Source organism: Anabrus simplex, chromosome 1, assembly GCF_040414725.1.
Source record: "Anabrus simplex isolate iqAnaSimp1 chromosome 1, ASM4041472v1, whole genome shotgun sequence".
Lineage (NCBI taxonomy): Eukaryota > Metazoa > Arthropoda > Insecta > Orthoptera > Tettigoniidae > Anabrus > Anabrus simplex.
In genome coordinates, this window is record NC_090265.1 from 257,212,888 (window position 1) to 257,234,827 (window position 21,940).

At 40.0% G+C, this 21,940-nt stretch overlaps 1 protein-coding gene across 3 annotated transcripts in view; it reads right to left on the bottom strand.

Moving 5' to 3' along the window:
• The window catches only part of LOC136864716 (carcinine transporter), a 214,871-nt gene that overhangs the window by 105,135 nt on the left and 87,796 nt on the right, over positions 1 to 21,940 (bottom strand). For 2 of the 3 annotated variants that reach the window (XM_067142062.2, XM_067142053.2), the window contains exons 7-9: positions 17,195 to 17,416; positions 10,033 to 10,247; positions 4,449 to 4,636 (exon numbers count right to left, since the gene is read on the bottom strand). The exons of the other annotated variant lie outside the window; for it this stretch is intronic. In XM_067142062.2, coding sequence (XP_066998163.2) covers positions 4,449 to 4,636; positions 10,033 to 10,247; positions 17,195 to 17,416 — 625 coding nt within the window. The remainder of the gene's footprint in view (positions 1 to 4,448; positions 4,637 to 10,032; positions 10,248 to 17,194; positions 17,417 to 21,940) is intronic. 3 annotated transcript variants of the gene reach the window in all.

Genomic DNA, 21,940 nt, shown 5'->3' on the forward strand with positions numbered 1-21,940 from the left:
GAGATAACGAGGAAGAGATAGGAGATTATAAAGTGTACTTGACGGGTGTTAAAAAGGGAAGGGCGGAGTACGAGGTAGGACTGTTCATCAGGAATGCTATTGCACGCAACATAGTTTCTGTTAGGCATGTAAATGAGCGAATGATGTGAGTAGATTTGTCAGTTGTAGGAATTAGGACGAGAATTGCCTCAGTGTATTCACCATACGGGGGTGCAGATGAGGATGAAGTTGACAAGTTTTATGAAGCATTGAGTAACATCGTAGTCAGGGTGAACAGCAAGGATAGGGCAGTGCTAATGGACGATTTCAATGTGACAGTTGAAAATAGAACTGAAGGATACGAAAGGGTGATGGTAAACGCGGGGAAGATATGGAAGCTAATGGGAATGGGAATCGTTTGCTGGAATTCTGTGCTAGTATGGGTTTAGCAGTTACGAAGACATACTTCAAGCCTAAGAATATTCACCATTACACAGGGGTACCAGATCCATAATAGACTACATCTTAACCGAGTTCGAATTCAGGAAATTGTTAGGAATGTATTGAACTAAGTATCTCTAGGCCTAGGATTGAGGAAGTGAAATCTGTCTGCAAACGAATAAAGGTAGAAAATCTCCAGGATGAAGAAATTAGACAGAAGCACATGGATATGATTAGTGAAAAGTTTCTAACAGTGCCAGTAAGCAGGTACAGGATATAGAAAGAGAATGGGTGGTATACAGGGATACTGTAGTAGAACAGCAAGGGAATTCCTAGGAACTACTGTGTGTAAAGACGGAAAAAAAAGCGAACATCTTGGTGGAATGAAGTGAGAGCAGCTTGTAAACGTAAAAAGAACGCTCATCAGAAATGGCTCCAAACAAGGGCCGATGCAAACAGGGAATTGTACGTAGACGAAAGGAACAGAGCAAAACAAATACTTGTTGAATCCAAAAAGAACTCGCGGGAAGATTTTGGTAATAACCTGGAAACGCTAGGTCAAGCAGCAGGGAAACCTCTCTGGACAGTAAAAAAGAATCTTATGGAGGGACGGAAAAAGGAAATGGACAGTGTTTTGAATAATTCAAATGATCTCATAGTAGATCCCAGGAAATAACTCGACAGGTGGGGGAAATATTTTGAAAATCTTCTCAACGTAAAAGGAAATCTTCCTGGTGGTGTCACGAACAACCAACCTCATGGGGAGGAATAAAATGATGTTGGTGAAATTACGCTTGAGGAAGTGGGAAGGATGGTTAATAAACCCCATTGTCATAAAGCAGCAGGAATAGATGAAATTAGACCTGAAATGGTGAAGTATAGTGGGAACGTAGGGATGAAATAGCTTCATAGAGTAGTAAGATTACCATGGAGTTTTGGTAAGGTACCTTCAGATTGGACAAAAGCAGTAATTGCACCTATCTATAAGCAAGGTAACAGGAAGGATTGCAACAATATATCGAGGTATCTCACTGACTAGTGTACCGGGAAAAGTATTCAGTGGCATGTTGGAAGGAAGGGTGCGATCAGTAGTTGAGAGGATGTTGGATGAAAATCAGTGTGGCTTCAGACCACAGAGGGGCTGTCATGATCAGATTTTCGGTATGCGCCAGGTAAGTGAAAAATGTTTTGTTTATGTTTCGTAGGTCTAGAGAAAGCATATGACAGGGTACCAAGGGAAAAGATGTTCGCCATACTGGGGGACAATGGAATTAAGGGTGGATTATTAAAATCAATGAAAGACATTTATGTTGACAATTGGGCTGGTGTGAGAATTGATGGTAGAATGAGTTCTTGGTTCAGCGTACTTACAGGGTTTAGAAAAGGCTGTCATATTTCACCTTTGCTGTTCGTAGTTTACATGGATCATCTGCTGAAAGGTATAAAGTGGCAGGGAGGAATTCAGTTAGGTGGAAATGTAGTAAGCAGTCTGGCCTATGCTGACGACTTGGTCTTAATAGCAGATTGTGCCAAAAGCCTGCAGTCTAATATCTTGGAACTTGAAAATAGGTTCAATGAGTATGGTATGAAAATTAGCCTCTCGAAGACAAAATTGATGTCAGTAGGCAAGAAATTCAGCAGAATTGAATATCAGATTGGTGATACACAGCTTGAATAGGTAGAAAATTTTAAGTATTTAGGTTGTGTATTCTCCCAGGATGGTAATAGAGTAAGTGAGTTTGAGTCAAAGTGTAGTAAAGCTAATGCAGTGAGTTCGCAGGTGCGATCAACAGTGTTCTGTAAGAAGAAAGTCAGCTCCCGGACGAAACTATCTTTACATCGGTCTGTTTTCAGACCAACTTTGCTTTACGGGTGCGAAAGCTTGGTGGACTCAGGATATCTTATTCATAAGTTAGAAGTAACAGATATGAAAGTAGCGAGAATGATTGCTGGTACACATAGGTGGGAACAATGGCAGGAGGGTACTCGGACCGAGGAGATAAAGGCTAAGTTAGGAATGAACTCGATGGATGAATCTGTACACATAAACCGGCTTCGGTGGTGGGGTCGTGTGAGACGAATGGAGGAGGATAGATTACCTAGGATGATAATGGACTCTGTTATGGAGGGTAAGATGAGTAGAGGGATACCAAGACGACGATGGGTTGACTCAGTTTCTAATGATTTAAATATAAGAGGTATAGAACTAAATGAGGCCACAGCACTAGTTACAAATAGAGGATTGTGGCGACGTATAGTAAATTCACAGAGGCTTGCAGAATGAACGCTGAAAGGCATAACGGTCTATAATGATAATGTATGTATGTATGTATGTATGTATGTATGTATGTATGTATGTATGTATGTATGTATGTATGTATGTATGTATGTATGTATGTATGTATGTATGTATGTATGTAGGTAGGTATGTATGTATGTGTGTATGATTTGAATAGTTCCTAAATAACTCAGTCCGCCGAGCTGTTCTCGAGTCATAAACCTACAAAATGACAAGCAGACGGGCCTTTGCTTTTGTGCACATTCGATATCTAAAGTTATAAAATGGCTGAAAAGGCATAACAATTGACAAACATTATGTATGTGAACTTTTACAAAAATATCTAATAGTATGGACCTCTGAATCCTAGAGTTATAAATAACGGCATTCAAGGGAATAGTTTGTTATTGAAGGTAATGGAATATGTTCAATAATTGCAGGGTCCGCTGCAAAAACCACTTTTTGGACAAAATAATATTTTAATGCTTTCGTGTACTATAAACTTCCCCGGACTTTTTGGTGCAAAAACTGTGTCGCTCCGACTATTCGTTCGTGCGTTATTATGTGATGGGGCCTAACCCACTGGTATGTTTAGTGCAAAAGGGATGTGGCTCCTGGAGCTACGTCGTTTTTGCTGTGGATGAACTTCCAAGTAGCTAATACGTCCATAAAATGCAATGTAATCACTGTAACTCAAGATAGGTTTCTCAATTGTAAGGATCACTATATTTCCTAACAATTGTTAAGAACAAGTCCAAGGAGCGCTTCAAAGTAACACATACCGTAACTTTGAATACAGTGCAAGCCACAACTCTATCGTGTCTTGTCTACCAACCATTCCATTTAGAACGTCCGGACAACACAACGCTTCCGAAATTGAGACTGTGCTAAGTACCTCTGCCAATAGCTCCTGTAAAACTTAACGGTGTCCTTAAGCTGGCAAACAAATATTTATCGCCAAATGAATTTCCTTTCTACAGGGCGCTTACTTCAGTAGAAGACACAAATGACGCAACATCCGAGAGTGATAATGAGTGTGAGTGAAGAAATAACATGTGAGACTAGAGTTAGGGTTTGTTGCCTTAGGAGCCTAGACTTTACGTTTTTGCAGCGGGCCCTTCAATTTATGCCAACGATAATATTCCTGTGTGGCCAACTGGGGACGTATCTGATATGAGAAACAGAACTGGTTAAGTAAACAAAATAATATGCTGATAGTGTGGTCACGGTGACCATGTAGCAGGCCTCATCCGATATGGACAACATTCGTCTCGGTAGGCTCAAAGCCAGTAATTGGTGGTATGATGCAAGACGTTTAGTTTAAATTTATATTTAAAAAGAACAACGTGTGGCACATACAGCCTACTATAGTCATTGACTTAGTAAACGACATCTGCCCTGGCGGATACCCTGCAGGTATTGGACTGTCACGTGGTCGACCTGTGAACATTCTCAATTGCTTGTCATTCGTAATCAGGTTCACTGCTTATCAAATCTGACATCTCTTCAGTATCTCAGAACTGAAATCCTTCAACTCTATAGGACTCGAAACCGGGACCTCCATGTAAGAGGAGGCACGCAAGCCCTACACCACGGGGCTGAAAATGTTCTAGTTGTTCAGTCTTAAGTAATGACTTGCATCAGAGTTTGCGAGTACAATCTAGGGTCCATAAATAGATGTTCTCTTTAACACGGAACCTACTCTTATACTAAGGTTATCCATATTAATTATACTTGAATGATACTGTACCAAGTAGACGATGTAAGGCCCTACAATAGCCAGTCCACCTGCCGCAACGTTCCCCACAGCAGTACCAGTCTGACGGATACAAGTAGGATACATCTCCATGCTCTGCAAGTAGCCAATGTAGTTGACGATCGTGGTGCAGAAGCGGATGAACACCACTGCGGCGATTGTGAAGTTCTCGATGCCTGGTACTGGAATATGATAGTAAAAATCAGAAAACAACGTCAACAATCAACACTAATATATGTAACGATGTATAAAGATAGGCATTATAGCTGGGCAGAGCGACATGTTGACTCGTTCAAACTCATTTAAAGATATGGGTCTCGTTCTTTTTAGACTCGTTCAAAGCTTCCTGCTCAAGCACTCTTTTCGATGAGTGCTTGGAAGAACCAAACTCAAAAAGACGAACTTCACCGAACAGTCCATGCTGCATGAACAGTGATCACAATGAGAAAAACGAGTGTAGGAAAATGTGTAATAGTTTGTCAGTTGAATATCGAAGGCATTAGTAGAGAAAAATGCCTACCGCTGCATAAGATCTTAGTCGACAACAAAATGTATTTAGTTTCAATCCAGGAAACCCACGCAACAAACGAAGCTCAACTTACTTCAAGAAGAAAAATACCTGAGTATGACTTACGGGGTGCTACTTATGGTGTTTATGATATGGCAACATACAGTACATGAGACAAAATATAGAAAACGCATGCCTTATTTATATAAGCTATGCTGATGATATTCATGAAGATGTCACAAGAGTAGGCGAAATGACTGTAGTTAATATTTATAAGCCTCCACGGATCAATTTGCCTTCTATCTACTCACCATCACCCTACAGGGTATCTGGTGGAATTCAGTAGCCATCATGAACTGTAGAAATACAGGCACAGTAATGAAAGTGGATACGATTTGGTGGACTAGGCCGAAGAATATGATATTCATCTTATCTTTGATACTAAGGATGGGGACATTTTCAGATCTGGCACCTGGAAAACAGACCGCAATCCTTATCTTTGCTTTGTCTCATCTGATAGTAGAAACCAGCCACTTCCACCATCAAAGAAAGTCGTTGGAGACTTCCCACACAGTCAACACCGTCCAATTTTTCTTGAATTTGGGACTAGTACCCCTTTAATATGAGCATTTCCTAGGCCCAGATGGAATTCCGACAGGCCGATTGGGATACCTTCTCAGAAAATCGGGATAAATGTATAGGATGGATCCCACCACCAAGTTCAAACTACAAGCGGTTTGCCGAAGCTGTAGTTAGTGCAACAAATAAGGGTATTCCAAGAAGATCCCGTAAGATATATATTCCTGACTGGACAGAAGAGTGTCGGAACCTATAGAAAGAATTCTCTGAAAGTAACGTTCATGAAATAGCAGATGAGTTGCAGCCAACATCATGAACACTTCCAGATCTCCACAAGTCTGAGAACGTACTATTGTGGCTAGGAAGGAATTAAAGGCACTAAAATAGCTTGAAATTGAATATTCCCTACCATTCAGCATTTTAGAAGTAAAAACTGCCGTAAAAGGTATGAAACCAGGGAAATCCCCGGGCTTTGATGGCATTAACGCAGAATTCCTTTTTCACTGTGACAAGTATGTGAAAAAGTTCTTCACAAACATTCTGCAAACGGGAAACATACCATATGAAATGAAGCGAGAAAAAATCATAACCTTACTAAAACCAGGTAAATAATGACAGGCCAGAAAGTTATTGACCCATAGCTTTACTTAGTATTTTATATAAACTGGAAAGAATTGTGTACAATAGAATATATCCTAAGATCTTTGAAAATATACCGGTCGAACAGGCACGATTCAGACCTAATCAAAGCTGCACAGATAAAGTTCTCTCCCTAATAACCTTCATAGAAGCTGGTTTCCAGAATCAAGAGAAATCATCAGTCGTATTTATTTATTTATTTATTTATTTATTTATTTATTTATTTATTTATTTATTTATTTATTTATTTATTTATTTATTTATTTATTTATTTAGCGTATGGCTTTACAGATACAACACACAATGATTTTGAAAGACAAACTATATATTTATATCCAGGTTATTTATATAGCTAACTGTCTCTGGAAGCGCATGGGCAAAGTCACTGATATCACCACTGTACTTTCTTTTTGGACATTCGCTGATAATGTGCAGGATGGTCTGTTTGGAGTCACCACAGTCGCAGTTAGGCGTAGGAATTATTTTCCACTTGTAGTGGAAATCTGCGCAGTTACCATGGCCGATCGTATCCTGTTAAGAGTAGACCAGGTTTTCCGAGGAAGCTCAAATCTAGGTGGTAGTGGCGATCCTATGTGTGGCAAAGTTGATTCAGGCCTAGTATCTTGTCTTCTCTGGCATTCCTTATTAATATTGAAGTTGGTATTTTTCAGTTCTATTGCAATTCTTATTGGTAGATATCGGGACCTTAAACGATTCAGATGAACATCGGCGATGTCGTCATGTATTGGTAATTGGGGATTATTTATTAGTTTCTTAAATTTACTGAAGAGAGCGTTTTTACGTCGAAGGTCTGGTGGGGAGATATGGCTGAGAATAGGTAGACAATATGTGGGTGTAGACCTTATTGTGCCAGTGACAAGTCGCATCGTGGTGTTGAGCTGCGTATCTATGAGGTTGGTGTGAGGGCTATTCAGCCAAACAGGAGCGCAGTACTCAGCAGCCGAGAACACAAGTCCCAAGGCGGTGCATCGGAGTAAAGTTGCTGTTGAACCCCAAGTTGTACCACATAATTTTTGAATTACGTTGTTGCGAGTTCTTACTTTGGATTGGACGTTACGAAGGTGTTGTCTAAAGGAGAGTGTTCTATCTAAGGTAACTCCTAGGTATTTAGGGAATCTATTATGTCTCAATAACTGATTTCCAATGTACACCTGCAATTGTTTGTTAGCCATCTTGCTGTTTAGATGGAAACAGCATACTTCTGTTTTATTGGCATTAAGTGTAAGTCTCCACAATTTAAAGTACTGTTCCAACACTTTTATGTCGTCCATTAAGGTCATCTCGGATTTCTCGAATGTCGTATTCATTGATCTGACAGCTGCATATCATACTGTCTGGAGGCAAGGAGTCACACTGAAACTTTCGTAAGTCATCCCCCACGCCTAAAACTGCGCAATCTCATCAGTTAAATTCTCAGTAACGGTTATTTCCAAGTACTAATGGCAACGAGATGAGTTCACAGATGAAGCTAAACAACTGACTGCCACAAGGATATGTCCTGGACCCTTTCCTGTTCAGTTTGTACATATAAGATATGCCTGAAACCACAACGAGAAAGTTTGGGTATGCTGACACCTGGGTACTCGCAGTGAAGAATAGATATCTTGAAGTTACCGAGTTCATATTGACAAATGGTTTAACAATTATTGATAAAGATTTCTGCAAATATAGATTGCAGCCAAGGGTTGCTAAGACAGAGGACTCATAGTTTCTGCTAAATAACAAGTTGGCCAACAAAAAGCTCACGGTCTACTTTGAAGGAAGGCTACTTTTAGACATAACACAAACCCTAAATATCTAGGGGTTACGTTTGATATAACACTCAGCTACAAACAATACTTATTAAGAACAGCTTCCAAAATAAAAACTCGAAATAACATTCTCCAGACACTCAGTGGCGCATCATGGGGGTCCTGGAGTTGGTTTACCTTGTTGCGGAATATTGCTCTCCAGCTTGGGTGAATAATACTCACACAAGATTTGTTGACATACAGCTCAACCATACTAATGCACCTTATAACTGACCACATTCAGAACTACACCTACTTTCTGGATACGCATACACCACCACCTTCTATGCGGCGGGAAAGGGCACTTGTACGGGAATATAAAAAACTACAGATCCCTGCTCACTCAGACATCCCAACCATCAGTAAAGGAAGACTTCGCTTTCGTCACTCACCCCTGGAAACTCGAAGAATGTTAGTTGACAACGGGTTTAATATTAATGACTGCTTGAGACAGACATGGCAGATTAGTAGAATGGAGGAACTACGTAAGATGGTGTGCATATTGCCCTAACCACCTGGTTTTGAATTGCCACGCAAGATCTTGTCGGTTCTTAACCGAATAGGAAGCAACACTGGCAGTTGTACCGATCTCCTGCATAAGTGTAAGAAAATAACTTCTCCAAGTTTTGACCGTGGCGCTGAAAAGCAGACTGTTCATCATATAGTCCAAGAATATCATCTGAGAGCTTTCCCTGGCGATCCAACAGAGTTCCTAGTTATGACGGAGAGATCAATAGACTATTCGTGGCCTGGATATTAGTTTGTAATTTCATTATGAGATAATTGTAAATATTATTTTAGTGATGTAGCCACACGTTAAATAAATAAATAAATAAATTAATTAATTAATTAATTAAATAAATGTCTAAACCGTGTTGCATTCACTATTATATTAATACTGTAATAATTCAGGCAATATTGATGTGAAACACGAGAATAATGACCTTGAAGTAAGGACTCTACCAGCGTGGTACTGAAAAAATGTTGAACAATGGACGATGTGCAGTCTACATCTCTGGAAGTTCAACATCACAAATTGCAATCACTGCAACAAAACAAAAAGCCGAGAGGTATTTACTGACATTGATTCCTTGCAGTCAAATGATGCGTACAGGCAGTTCCATTGGCAGATCTGTAAGAGTAAGCAGTGCATCGGGGCTTATGAGCTTAGCACCATTGGACTGTAACAGTCCCCGTAATTTCTCTTTTCACAAGTTGTGTCATATAAACGGGTCTAAACAAAGATCAGCTACATATATCTGTGTCTATCAGTCTATCAGTAACTTATATAAAGTAACTTATATAAAGGCTGCCCAATGAAGCTGAGACCTTTGTTGGTTTCTGTAAGGGTTTATTTTGGAATACGTGTAACCAGCGTTCCACTTGATGACGTATACCCCGAGCGAACAACTTGCATGACTGGCGGTGGAACCATTCTTCAACGGCGTCTCGGACTCACCATTGCATTCGAACCGGCCCCCCTTGATTTTGTTTCTCTCTAGGCTGCCCATTGCGTCTGAACTGGCTTTTGCACGTCCTTATTCGTCCATGATGAAATTCCCAGCACTATCTGAACACTCTACAGCTCGATACACTTTCATTCCCATACACATCCTTCATACGACGGTAAAAGTCAGCTCCGCTAACACCTGCCACCACAAGCCGAATAGCCGACTCTGAGCAATTCTGGATGAATTCATGGTAAAACAGCACCGAGTCATGTTGCTTCCTCACGTACAAACAGTACGCTAGCATGTTCCACTTCTTCCTGAGATACGTAGCCATCCATGTACGGGTGCGCAATTGACTTTCTTCGAATAACAACGCTCGTGCTAAAGTCTGTTTTATTTGGGCGACCCTAGTATACCAATCCAATCTAAGTAAAACTATTCTTAAAGTACAATTATTTAACACTATCTTAAATGTTTCATTTTGATACTATGTACCTTTCTACTTCAAGTCTTTTGAGATTGAAATTATTTGAAATGGAGCTGAATTCTAGAGTGAACTGTCATTAAAGCCATTGCGGTACAATACTTACCGGTTACGGTTGCCACAATAACGAAGTTGGCGGCAGATACGACCAGTAGCACTCCAGTTTGAGTCCACCGACGTCCAAGTTTATCGCCTAAGTAACGACCAAGTACAAAACCCGGCAGCTCCACCATGGACTGCCATAAGAAGTTGAGGAAAGGATTTCCTGACATGTTGCTGACATTGAGAACAAGAGTATAGTAGGTCAGCACACCGATGGTCCTGCAAAATTACACACTAAGTTGAAAGAACCAATAATCATCCTGCTACCACTTATACATATAAAATGCTAAAGAGAACTTCAGCACTTCCTAATAAATAAATATTTAAGTGTATACACATATTTTTAAAGTAAAACCGTTCAAAATGTAATTATTAGCAGTAGCGATTGAGCTGTTAAAGAAAAATTGCGTTTCATATTAACAAGATTTAAGCAGAAGGATCACAATATTACTCTCATTCATTGTCAATACTTTACAGAAAATGGCTTGTTTAAATTTGTAAAATACTTCAATTTTTTACCATTAAGTTATATTTGAAACTAGACCTATCAGTACCATTGAAACCTCTATGCAAATTGTATGTTCATTACTTTACAACTTTTATGAGGAACATCGTGGCTGTCAGATAGGCTGAACTGTAATATATGGCTAATTAATTCTAGGTTTCTTAATAGAGATATACACAAAAACTAAGTCATCTTATTACAGATTATGAAAGAGAGCAAGGCAAAGCCTTCCACTAATTGTAACATAATGTTTGCCATGCACTTTATTTTCTCGAAAGATTTGTCAACTTGCATTATTGATTTGTACTTTTTTATTTATTTATTTATTTATTTATTTATTTATTTATTTATTTATTTATTTATTTATTTATTTATTTATTTACACCGCTGTAGATTGCCGTAAAACAAAGAATACTACAGTATTTGCAAAACAAGAAGTTATAACATAATTTACATCATAAACTGTTTGATAAAATGAAGTTTTCTGTATCGACACCTAGTTATGTTCATAAATAATATACAGACTCCAAAGAATTTGTATTGAAGTTTTCAGTGAGAGAACAGCCACTTCTTGGCTTAATTGCTTAGAAATCGAAAATAACTTGCAGAGATTTAGAAATGCCTTTGGTCTAGTTCCACGGCTACTGATCAATGGCAAATCGCCTTAATCACCTGTACCTTAATTAAGGCCACGGCCGCTTCCTTCCCATTTCTAACCCTTTTCTACCCCATCCCCATAAGACCTGTCTGTGTCGGTGGTACGTAAACAAATAGTTAAAAAAAAACCTTAAGGGGACTAGATTGCGTGCCAAAAGCTTGGATTTCATTCCAAACCTCTCCGCAGTGCCCATGTGGAGTGAGGGCATATGACGCTGTTGATGATTCGTCCGTCGGATGGAGACGTTAAGCCTTGAGCAGACTCCTTACTGCTATTCGACCGAAGTAGACTATGTGGCGGCACTGGGTTTCACCCTCTCCCTTCTTACTATAATATATCACGTCATCTCATGAACTCCTCTGACGAGGATGACATCAGGAAGGGCATCCGGCCGTACAAACTTGCTACGAAGAGAAACGGAACAAGAGTTTGATATATTCTGCGGTTGCTTACTTTGTATTTATCTCGGATTAGGTATACAAAAGGTGAAAATAGGTTCAGTTCAGTTTTTGTCCGTCTGGATGTTTGTCTCAACATCACAAGAAAACCGCTGGACAGAATTTCTTGAAACTCTCCATTTAAGTTCAGAAATATCCGTAGAGTGCTCTAGGCTGTATATTGTTCGATTTGTATACATTGGCGTAGCAATATTAGCGACAACAAAACAGGAAATATAAAAAAATTTCCGTTAATATTAGCATTATCGAAATATTGTAAATTATAAAAGTTGTATAAAATACACATTTCTACCTTTTATGTGTTACGCACGTTTACGTTACGATTAATAATAATAATAATAATAATAATAATAATAATAATAATAATTGTACCGGTTGGTACACCCCGACCCCGCAAATTTAAATATTGCGCCAGTTGAAAAACTCCTCTACAGGAGAAAGCCTGAACTTTAACAAACTGTATTAACTCAACGGTTTCTCGGAAGATGTCACTATTGTAAATTTGGTAATTTTGAAGTGTTCTGAACTGTGTCTATTTCGATTTGTGTTTGTTTATTCCGTATCAAGAAGTGTGGACATTCTCCTCTAGATGTCTCTACAGAGAAAAGAGTACGATTGTGCACTCTGGTGCGAAGTGAAGGGACTGTTCTTGAAGAAACTTTGTATTCATAAGTTGTTCTTTGTTAAATTTCTTTCTTTTATTCTTTGGGTTGGCAATATTAATCCTTCTGTCCGCCAGTTTTGAACTCAGCCATTCCCGAAATTCTTTAATTAATTTTCAGCCAATCATGTATGTCTTCGTCGATATGAATATGCTGCTATTAGCTACCCAATAAAATCGTGTGGGTGTGTCTACTTATTCCTGAAAGGCCTCGAATTCTCCACGAGGGTTGAAAAACTGCTGATTTTCTTGTCTCGGTGCCACTTCAGTAAGCGCCTCTTTCTTCAAGCAGAAGTTCTTCAACAAGGTAATGGCCTGTTAACATCTTTATTTCTCGCTAGCTCAGCAGTTTAACTCTCGGGGAGGGTTCGAAGCTTTTAATATGTAACCTATTCCTTTAAAATGTAAATTTCCTTTCTGTGTATGTAAAAACTTCAAATCTCTTTTACTATAAAGCGGGGATAGAGAGTGCTTCACCCTCTCGAACTCCCCTTCATTGTGAATTTGAGGTGACTATGTTTTCGTAACCGTTTTTCTCTTCCTTCTTAAAGTCTTAAACTTATTTTGCCGACTAGTCACCTCCATAGATTGGGATTAGCCCCTGTATTATCGGCCTAGCGCCACATAGGTTTTTAGACAAAAACGTTGTGTAGGTGTGCAAGTTATCGCCTCCATTCTATTTTGCATAATGGGCCAGTAACTTAACCTGATGTTTATTTTCCTCATGTAAAGGCCCTGTAGGTTGGGTATCTAATACCCCTGTTTCCTGGTGTGCCTTGAGGACAGTCTGAAGTGAAAGTTGTTGCGGCCTTTGAGAGGCTTGTCATATTGAGAGCGGGTCTGCTCTTTTCCTTAACATTGTAATTAGGAGCAAGTGCTCCTTGTACTTAGGGGTTTTCTGCCCTTTAGCAATTGTGATCGTGAGCTGAGAGCTCAGAAAGTAAACTTGGGGCTCGAAGCCCAAATTTTGTAATGAGCTGTAATTTGTTAATTGTTCATCTGCTACTTGGTACCTGTTATACTCTGTTATTTGTTGATTTTGAAAAGAAAATATAACCTTTGTTAAAGTTTTAAATTACCGGGCGAGTTGGCCGTGCGCGTAGAGGCGCGCGGCTGTGAGCTTGCATCCGGGAGATAGTAGGTTCGAATCCCACTATCGGCAGCCCTGAAGATGGTTTTCCGTGGTTTCCCATTTTCACACCAGGCAAATGCTGGGGCTGTACCTTAATTAAGGCCACGGCTGCTTCCTTCCAACTCCTAGGCCTTTCCTATCCCATCGTCGCCATAAGACCTATCTGTGTGGTGCGACGTAAAGCCCCTAGCAAAAAAATAAAGTTTTAAATTAACTTTAATTTTGTAGTTGAGACCTATTCCAGCCCGCACCTTCTTTCACCTCTAACTACCACGGAGATCTCCGTAGTAATAATAATAATAATAATAATAATAATAATAATAATAATAATAATAATAATAATAATAATAACGGAGGTAGAGTATATGCGATTCATACATATTCACAAACTTCCAGAAATATCCGAAAATAGTAATTATATCTAACCAGTGTACATAACAACAATTGGGATGCCTAGCCGAGGTGGCAAATGCGTTCTCGGTTCGCCCGGGAGGACGTGGGTTCGCTTCCCCGTCGACAAGTCGGAAAATTTCAGAAATGAGATTTCTACTTTCGGATGTGCATATGACCGTAAGGTTCACTCAGCCTACACCAAAACTGAGTACCAGTTAATTCCTGGGGGCGGAGGCGGCCGGATGTAGAGCTGACCACTCTATCCCATTTAGTGCCCAGATTACGGATAGTGGAAACATTTACCTTCCACTCTTTCAATGGTTTCATGGCCTGTTCGGAGATGACGTTGCCTTTCTTATTTCATTTTCTTTTTTTCAAAATTTCGTGATCATCACCCCAGATTGATCAGAAATAAAATTAATATAACCACGAGATAGAAAATACAGACGAGATGAATACGAGAAGAGCGAGACATGAAGGGAAGTGGAAAGGAAACTCCGTTGAACTCAAAATGCCCTAATATCGCCTATGGAACTATGCCTGTCAGCTTGCATTCGGGAGATAGTGTGTTCGATCTCCCCATTGTCGGCAGCTCTGAAGATGGTTTCCCGTGGTTTCCCATTTTGCAAATACTGGGGCTCTAATTAAGGCCACGGTCGCTTCCTTCCCACTCCTAGCATTTTTATTATGCCATGGTCGCCGTAGGACCTATTTGTGTCGGAGGGACGTGAAACAAATTCTATACATGTTTTTGGCACAGGGGGGTCTATATAGAATTGGCCTAAGTAATTATTTAGCGTTGGCAAAAAAAAAAAAAAAAAACACCGTAATCAGGTAACCACTGTACGTCATATAAATGGAAGAACGACTCCATTTTGGTCAGAAAGGCATCTTTCTTGGACGATGTTCATGACGGACGGTTTAGCAATGGTGAATAGTTTTCACGGGAAAACATCAATTAAAATGCTGAACACTGTGGAAGGAAGAGAGAGAATGATTTATTTATTTCGATTTCTTGGAACTCTTCATGTCCCCTGTGGGTGGAATGAAAGGGGGCATACCGAGCTCGATAGCTGCAGTCGCTAACGTCCGGCCAGTATCCATTATTCAGCAGATAGTGGGTTCGAGCCCCACTGTCGGCAGGCCTGAAGATGGTTTTCCGTGGTTTCCCATATTTACACCAGGAAAATGCTGGGGCTGTACCTTAAATAAGGTCACGGTCGCTTCCTTCCCACTTCTAGCCGTTTCCTGTCCCATTGTCGCCATAAGACCTAACTGTGTCGATGCGACGTAAAGCAACTTGCAAAGAAAAGAAAAAGAAAAATGATGCATTCATTATCTCTACCCCTGCAGCATGTCGTAAGCGGCACGAAGAGAACCTTTTTTTTTTTTTTTTTTTTTTTGCTAGGGGCTTTACGTCGCACCGACACAGATAGGTCTTATGGCGACGATGGGATAGGAAAGGCCTAGGAGTTGGAAGGAAGCGGCCGTGGCCTTAATTAAGGTACAGCCCCAGCATTTGCCTGGTGTGAAAATGGGAAACCACGGAAAACCATTTTCAGGGCTGCCGATAGTGGGATTCGAACCTACTATCTCCCGGATGCAAGCTCACAGCCGCGCGCCTCTACACGCACGGCCAACTCGCCCGGTCACGAAGAGAACAACCATACTCGCTGTGAAATCTTATACCGCGCGAGTTGGCCGTGCGGATAGGGGCGCACAGCTGTGAGCTAGCATCCGGGAGATATTGGGTTCGAACCCCACTGTGACAGCCCTGAAGATGGTTTTTCGTGGCTTCCCATTTTCACACCAGGCAAATGCTGAGACGCACCTTAATTAAGCCCACGGCCGCTTCCTTCCCATTCCCAAGCCTTCCCTATCCCATCATCGCCATAAGGTATGACGTAAAACAAATTGTAAAAAAATATCAAGTCCTCCAAGCCTAAAAAAGGTATCCAAGATTCTATATTCCATATTCTATTCTAGTCCATTCTAGTCTATATTATTATTATTATTATTATTATTATTATTATTATTATTATTATTATTATTATTATTATTATTATTATTATTACATTTTCACGAACTTCTAAATATCTCCATAAATATTTGTTCTATTTAAAAGAGTACATAACAAAAATTGTAGTATGGTAAATCTAATAATATCTGATAATATTTTACCGTCCAAGCTATAATAATGGAGATATTCCACGAATTTAAGCTTTTATTGCCTAGTTGATCAACTGCGAGCATTGCTGACGCGGAAGATGGCGTTATCGTCTAGGAGACACCGCGATCCCCACCAGGGACGGAATGGAAACCCGAGTAATAATCATTTGAAAGGCCGAGCAGGAAAGCTTCGACTAACAGTGGCCACGGCTTTACTGTAGCCTTACAATTCTGCGTTCGGGAGGCGGTGGGATGGCGCCACTGTCGGCTGCCCTGAGAATGGTTTTCCATTCCCTTCATTAGGGTGAACGCCGGGACAGTATATTTTGTAGGCCATGGCCCCTCCCCTCTCACCTTGTTCGCACCCCAAATCACCGCAACACATCTCCTGGCCTGAGAGATGGCCCACCGTATCCCATCAAGGTAAAGAATGAAAACATGATTATTAGTAGCACTAGTAGCCATATGAATGGAAACTCCATTCATCCCGTTGGCTGCACTGTCAAGTACTTGCAGAACTCAGACGAAAGATTAAACAACGTAATTTGAATGAGAATTCCGATCAACATACGGTGTACGTTTCTGTGTGCCTTCATTTTAAGCTTATTTCTTTCAGTCTGTAATTTTCAGGTTTAGTTTGATACGCTCAACTCATACGGTGGTAAAACCTTCAAATTTTCAGCACATAGATATCACGTCTCTGTTCTTCATGTTGTTGTAAATGTAAATAAGAAAAATATTCTGAACGTTTACAAAAAGTTCTAAAACGTTCTTCATTAAGTTTAATATGTAAGTTATACAAACAACAGAACATAAACCTTTCGTCTGGCTTCGGTATTTCAGGAGCTGAGCATACTAGAAATTCAGCAATTTAACATTCGAAATATAGGAGGGGTTTAGTCCCCTTGACCGTGTAGTATTCGATTATTCTTGGCGATGGAGTAGCGGAATGTAACACATTCAAATTCACATTAGCTCGTATTAATCTGATAAATTAAGACATATTTATGGTACCTTACTGAGGCCGAACAAACTTGTTAACTAAAAAATGGTTTGTCCCTAAAAATGTAAACTCTTGGTGATAAGAATAATCCGAATAAGATTTGGAGTAAGTAAATAATAATAATAATAATAATAATAATAATTATAATAATAATAATAATGAGAAGAAGTAAGAAGTATATAGTAACCTGCAGGTGGCGAGGAAGAAGGTGTTCATGACGAGCCTCCATCCTGTGAAGAGGGACGCTATTCCATACACCTGCTCCTTCCGTGAAGCTAGTCTTTTGAGAATGGACATAGTGTCGTGTGGCAGCGATGTTCCGTTCACACTGGCAATATAACGAAGGACTTTGAGACATTTTTCTGGTTTTCCCATTGCAGCCAACCACCGTGGAGACTCCGGGAACATTCTGAAAAAAAAAAAAAGAAACATTGCTTTAATTCGAGTTTCTCTTAGAAAACTATTAAAATATTCCCTTCAGCTATTCATGAAAGGTAACTACAATAGCATCCTAAAACAGATAAATTCACTCAAATATTTCACACAGCCAATAACGCTTCCGTTAGCAACACAAGTCGACTTAACGAGGAAGGCTTTAATTACCTCTAGGAACTGAATATACAGGTACAACACATTGAAAATTTTCATTATAAGAAAATAAACTCCCTTTATGCTAGTACAGTACTCAAAGCACTGAGAGCTGTGGAGTATGAAGAGTGGTACCATCTCCCTCTAAAAGGTAAAGGGTTTAGTATTTTAAGCAAAACATCCAAGTTAACAAGATAGTTCGAAACCACCAAGGATTCAACTACTACTACTACTACTACTACTACTACTACTACTACGAAACGTTTTCATTCCTCCCCTGAAGGGGGAGGCGGGCCTCTAAGACGGTGACGCCGTCTCTCAGGCCGGGAGATTTGTTACGGTGAATGAGATGTGCGGAGAAGGTGAGGGGATTTGTGGCCGTGGCCTGTACTAGGAACTGTCCCCGCATTCTCCTTAGTGCAGGAGAATGGAAAACCACGGAAAACCATTCTCAGGACAGCCGACGGGCGAGGCCAGGCGAGAAATGCAGCACTGTGCCCCAGATCCGTCTCCCGAATGCAGAGGCGTAGAGCCACGGTAGAGCCGTGACCACCTCTCCTCTGCTCGGTTGGCCGGTCAGAGTACAGAGCTTATTGGACAACAACCCACTCTACATCTACCGACCAAGGATTCAATAGGAGCGAATGGTGTGAAGGCCTCAAAAGTGTTGGCAACGTAGAAGTAGTACGAATTGTTCCACACCGGATCTATGACAATGTTGTCACAACGAAATCAAAACTCTCCCTCACCTCTTAGGTCATATGAAACAGCATTCGTTCCATCCTGACCAAGGGTTTGAAGGATTAAAGTATGGTTATCCATGAAGAAGTTCACGGCGTTTCTACTACTGGTAGCACTTGTTGAACAGACACCACCTTTGATGAACAAACTAGAAGCGGGTTTATAATTGACCCAACCATCAGATTCGAAACTGATTCAACACAGCCAGTAGAAGAGAGAAAGGATAAACACTACCTGTGCATCCTCTACTATCTTAATAACTAAAGAACTTTGAAGTCGTGGGACTTATAGTCCGACCCAGAAGCATCCACCTTTGTCGACTTCTGCAACACACTGAGAATGTTATCTATGCCTCGTAGCACTGAAAGGATCCATCGGGGTATTGGTACGCCATTTACAATTCGTCCTCATGCTAACGAACTCAGTGCGCCACAAAACACAAATTTCCTTTTTGGTATTTGCATTTCATTTCCTTTGGTCGTACCTGCTGTAGGCTATTTTCATTAACTTGTTATAGTATTCCGGATCCTCATGGTCACCTGTAATTTCAGGCAAATTAATAAAGAAATGAAGAGAGAAATTGTTAGTCTTTCTAATAATAATGTTATTTGCTTTACGTCTCACTAAGTACGTTTTACGGTTTTCGGCGACGCCGACTCTTTGAAGTCAGGAACAGATAGTAAAATATGAATCACTAGTTTCTACGTTTCGTTTATTTATTTATTTATTTATTTATTTATTTATTTATTTATTTATTTATTTATTTGTTTGTTTGTTTGTTTTTTTATTTATTTATTTATTCTCTAACAGAGACCAGCTCCAATCATGATAGACGTACCATTACATTCAAACATGCAGTTCACAAATGAGAAAAACTGGTAAAACTAGCAACAAAAGAACTGATAAAATAGCAAGGAAAAGGTTGAAAATAAATTAAAAATAAATCATACCATGTGCAAAGGCATTTTCATACAAACATTGCATTAAATGATTAAACTAAACAATAATTAAACTTTCAAACAGAGCATAATTTTATATACTTAAAGGATTAAACAAGAAGCTCTTCGGTACATATAATACTAATATAACTCGAGTAATAATACTATTACTTTATCAAATGATCTCACTTAACCATATTTTTCTTAGTAAATGCTATCAAGTGAGTGCATTCCTTGTCAAACATTGAATGTTATAGGTTCTGCACATTCCAATCAACGATAATTTCTTTTAAAACATGGAATTTCACTGTTGGCAATGCAATAATTGATGCACTCCTAAATTAGATTTCTTTATGTTAAAACTGAATTTTCCAAGAAATTAGGGGCCATCAAGTACACCGCTGACTGTTTTAAACAAAATGAAAAGGGATGTTGAATCTGGCTAGAATGTATAATATGAAACATGGTGGGACTTTCATAGGACTGAAGTCTAAGCAGGAAACGCACTCTGTAAACATTCTACCACGAAATCGTTAATCTCCAGTGAAACAGATCTGTAAGAAAATATACAGTGTCTGAAACTGAAGATAGTGCGACGGTGATTGTGGCCCACGCGGCCTGCCGCGCCGGCGGCCTCTGATACGGTGAGGGTTTGTAAACACATTATCTAAATACAGGCCCTGGTGTTTATTCTCTTCTTGACATAACAGTAAGAACTTACACAGACTCATCTGGTACGTACGCACGATAAAGAAGATGAGTTCTAAGGGAAGCGCGTACTTCACTTAGCTCGGTCCAGTGAATCATCATTATCAAGTATTCGCTCCGTGGACTGGTCTCTTGCCACGAAAAAGTTCCATGCCCAACTTATGATTGTTCCTACATACATTTCCGATCCGATGTCTTCCAAGATCCGTTTTATGAATGATATTCTAGGTAGTTCCCGAGGCCTCTTTCCAGAAATATAAGCCTTATACTCCAGGGAAGGCATCGTTTGCGAATTCATTTTAGCAGAGATCATTATTGCCTAACTGTACTCAAAACCTCCACATTTGTCATCTCATCTCTCCCTCATCTTTAAACATTTTCCGCAGAAACCACATTTCAAAAGCGTCAATGCACGTTTTATCACTTTTATTTGCCGTTCATGTTTCTGAGGCAAATAGTATTACGATCCAGACGATATGTATGGGATCCTTACACGAACATGGAACTTGTTGGTACACACAGTCCCCTGTATAAAAATGAACCTTCCTTTAAAGCAAATCGGCTCTTGATTTCCGTCAAATACCTTCTGACCTAAGTAGGTGAATGTTTTGACTTGTTCGAATGTCGTACCCTGTATTGTTAGGTGCAGAATTTTTGGAGATTGTGAGATGATAATGCATTGGGTCTTTGGGATCTTAATCCTCATTCCAATTTTTTCCACTATAGATGCCATTATGGAAATCATGAACTGTATACAAGATAGACTTCCTCCCGATATATCGTGATCATTGGCAAACTTAATTATTCTGACCATTATTCTATTCACTTTCACACCCATCTTCGTACCTTTTAATGGTTCTTCCATCACCAGATCTCCAAAAGAATTGAAGAGGGCTAGTGAGAAGTAACATCCCTGTCTTACACATTTCATGTTGGTTACTGGGTTCGAGTGACCTTGCTTAATTGAAAAAACAGTCTTATGGTCATCGCACAAGTCCCTGATTAGAATCATAGCTGTTCTCCTACGCCTATCTCGCGAAGATGTAAAGGTTTGTGCCAAGATACCTATCGCAAGGCTTTTCTTAGTCTAAAAAATTGACATACAAACTCCTTTTCCTGTCATGTTGAGTTCAGCGATGATTCTTAGTCAGCCTGTAGTGTCCTGTGTGCCCACTCCCCTGCGGAAGGCAAACTGCGTTTTTGTGATGAAATCATTTACCTTTCTTTCCAGTCTCCTCTTTAGGATATGCAGTAGGACAACTGGCTGCATGAGAAATCAAGCTTGTGGCCCGATTAATATGGATACGAAATCTGTTTAGTACACCTATTTGATGTGTTTTTTACGGAGAGGGCGAGGAAATAAATTAACAATGCGAAGATACAACGCAAAATTTGGTCATGTTTATACAGGGAAATAACTGAACTGATGTTACTCCCCCGTGCTTTCTCTGCAACAAATTCTTGTGAGGAGGGATCCAAACCTGTGATGAATAGGTAAAACTTCACACCTGAGACGCTTAGATACATGCCATTTACTTCAGACTCAGTACAAGGCAATCCACGCCTCACACCACCACCACAAAAAAAATGCCCGCAAAATTCGGGTAAATATTACTTTCAAAAGATGAAAATATGCATTAGGAACCTCCAAAATATTGCCAAAATGACTATGTAGTATGGATCGTGTAACTGTAAGCTATCATTCATGAAGTGTAAGCCACCGAGCTCGATACCTGCAGTCGCTTAATTGCGGCCAGAATCCATTATTCGGGAGATAGTAGGTTCGAATCCCACTGTCGGCAGACCTGAAGATGGTTTTCCGTGGTTTCCCATTTTCACACCAGGCAAATGCTGGGGCTGTACCTTAATTAAGGCCATGGCCGCTTCCTTCCAACTCCTAGCCCTTTCTTGTCCATCGTCGCCGTAAGACCTGTCTGTGTCCGTGCGACGTCAAGCAA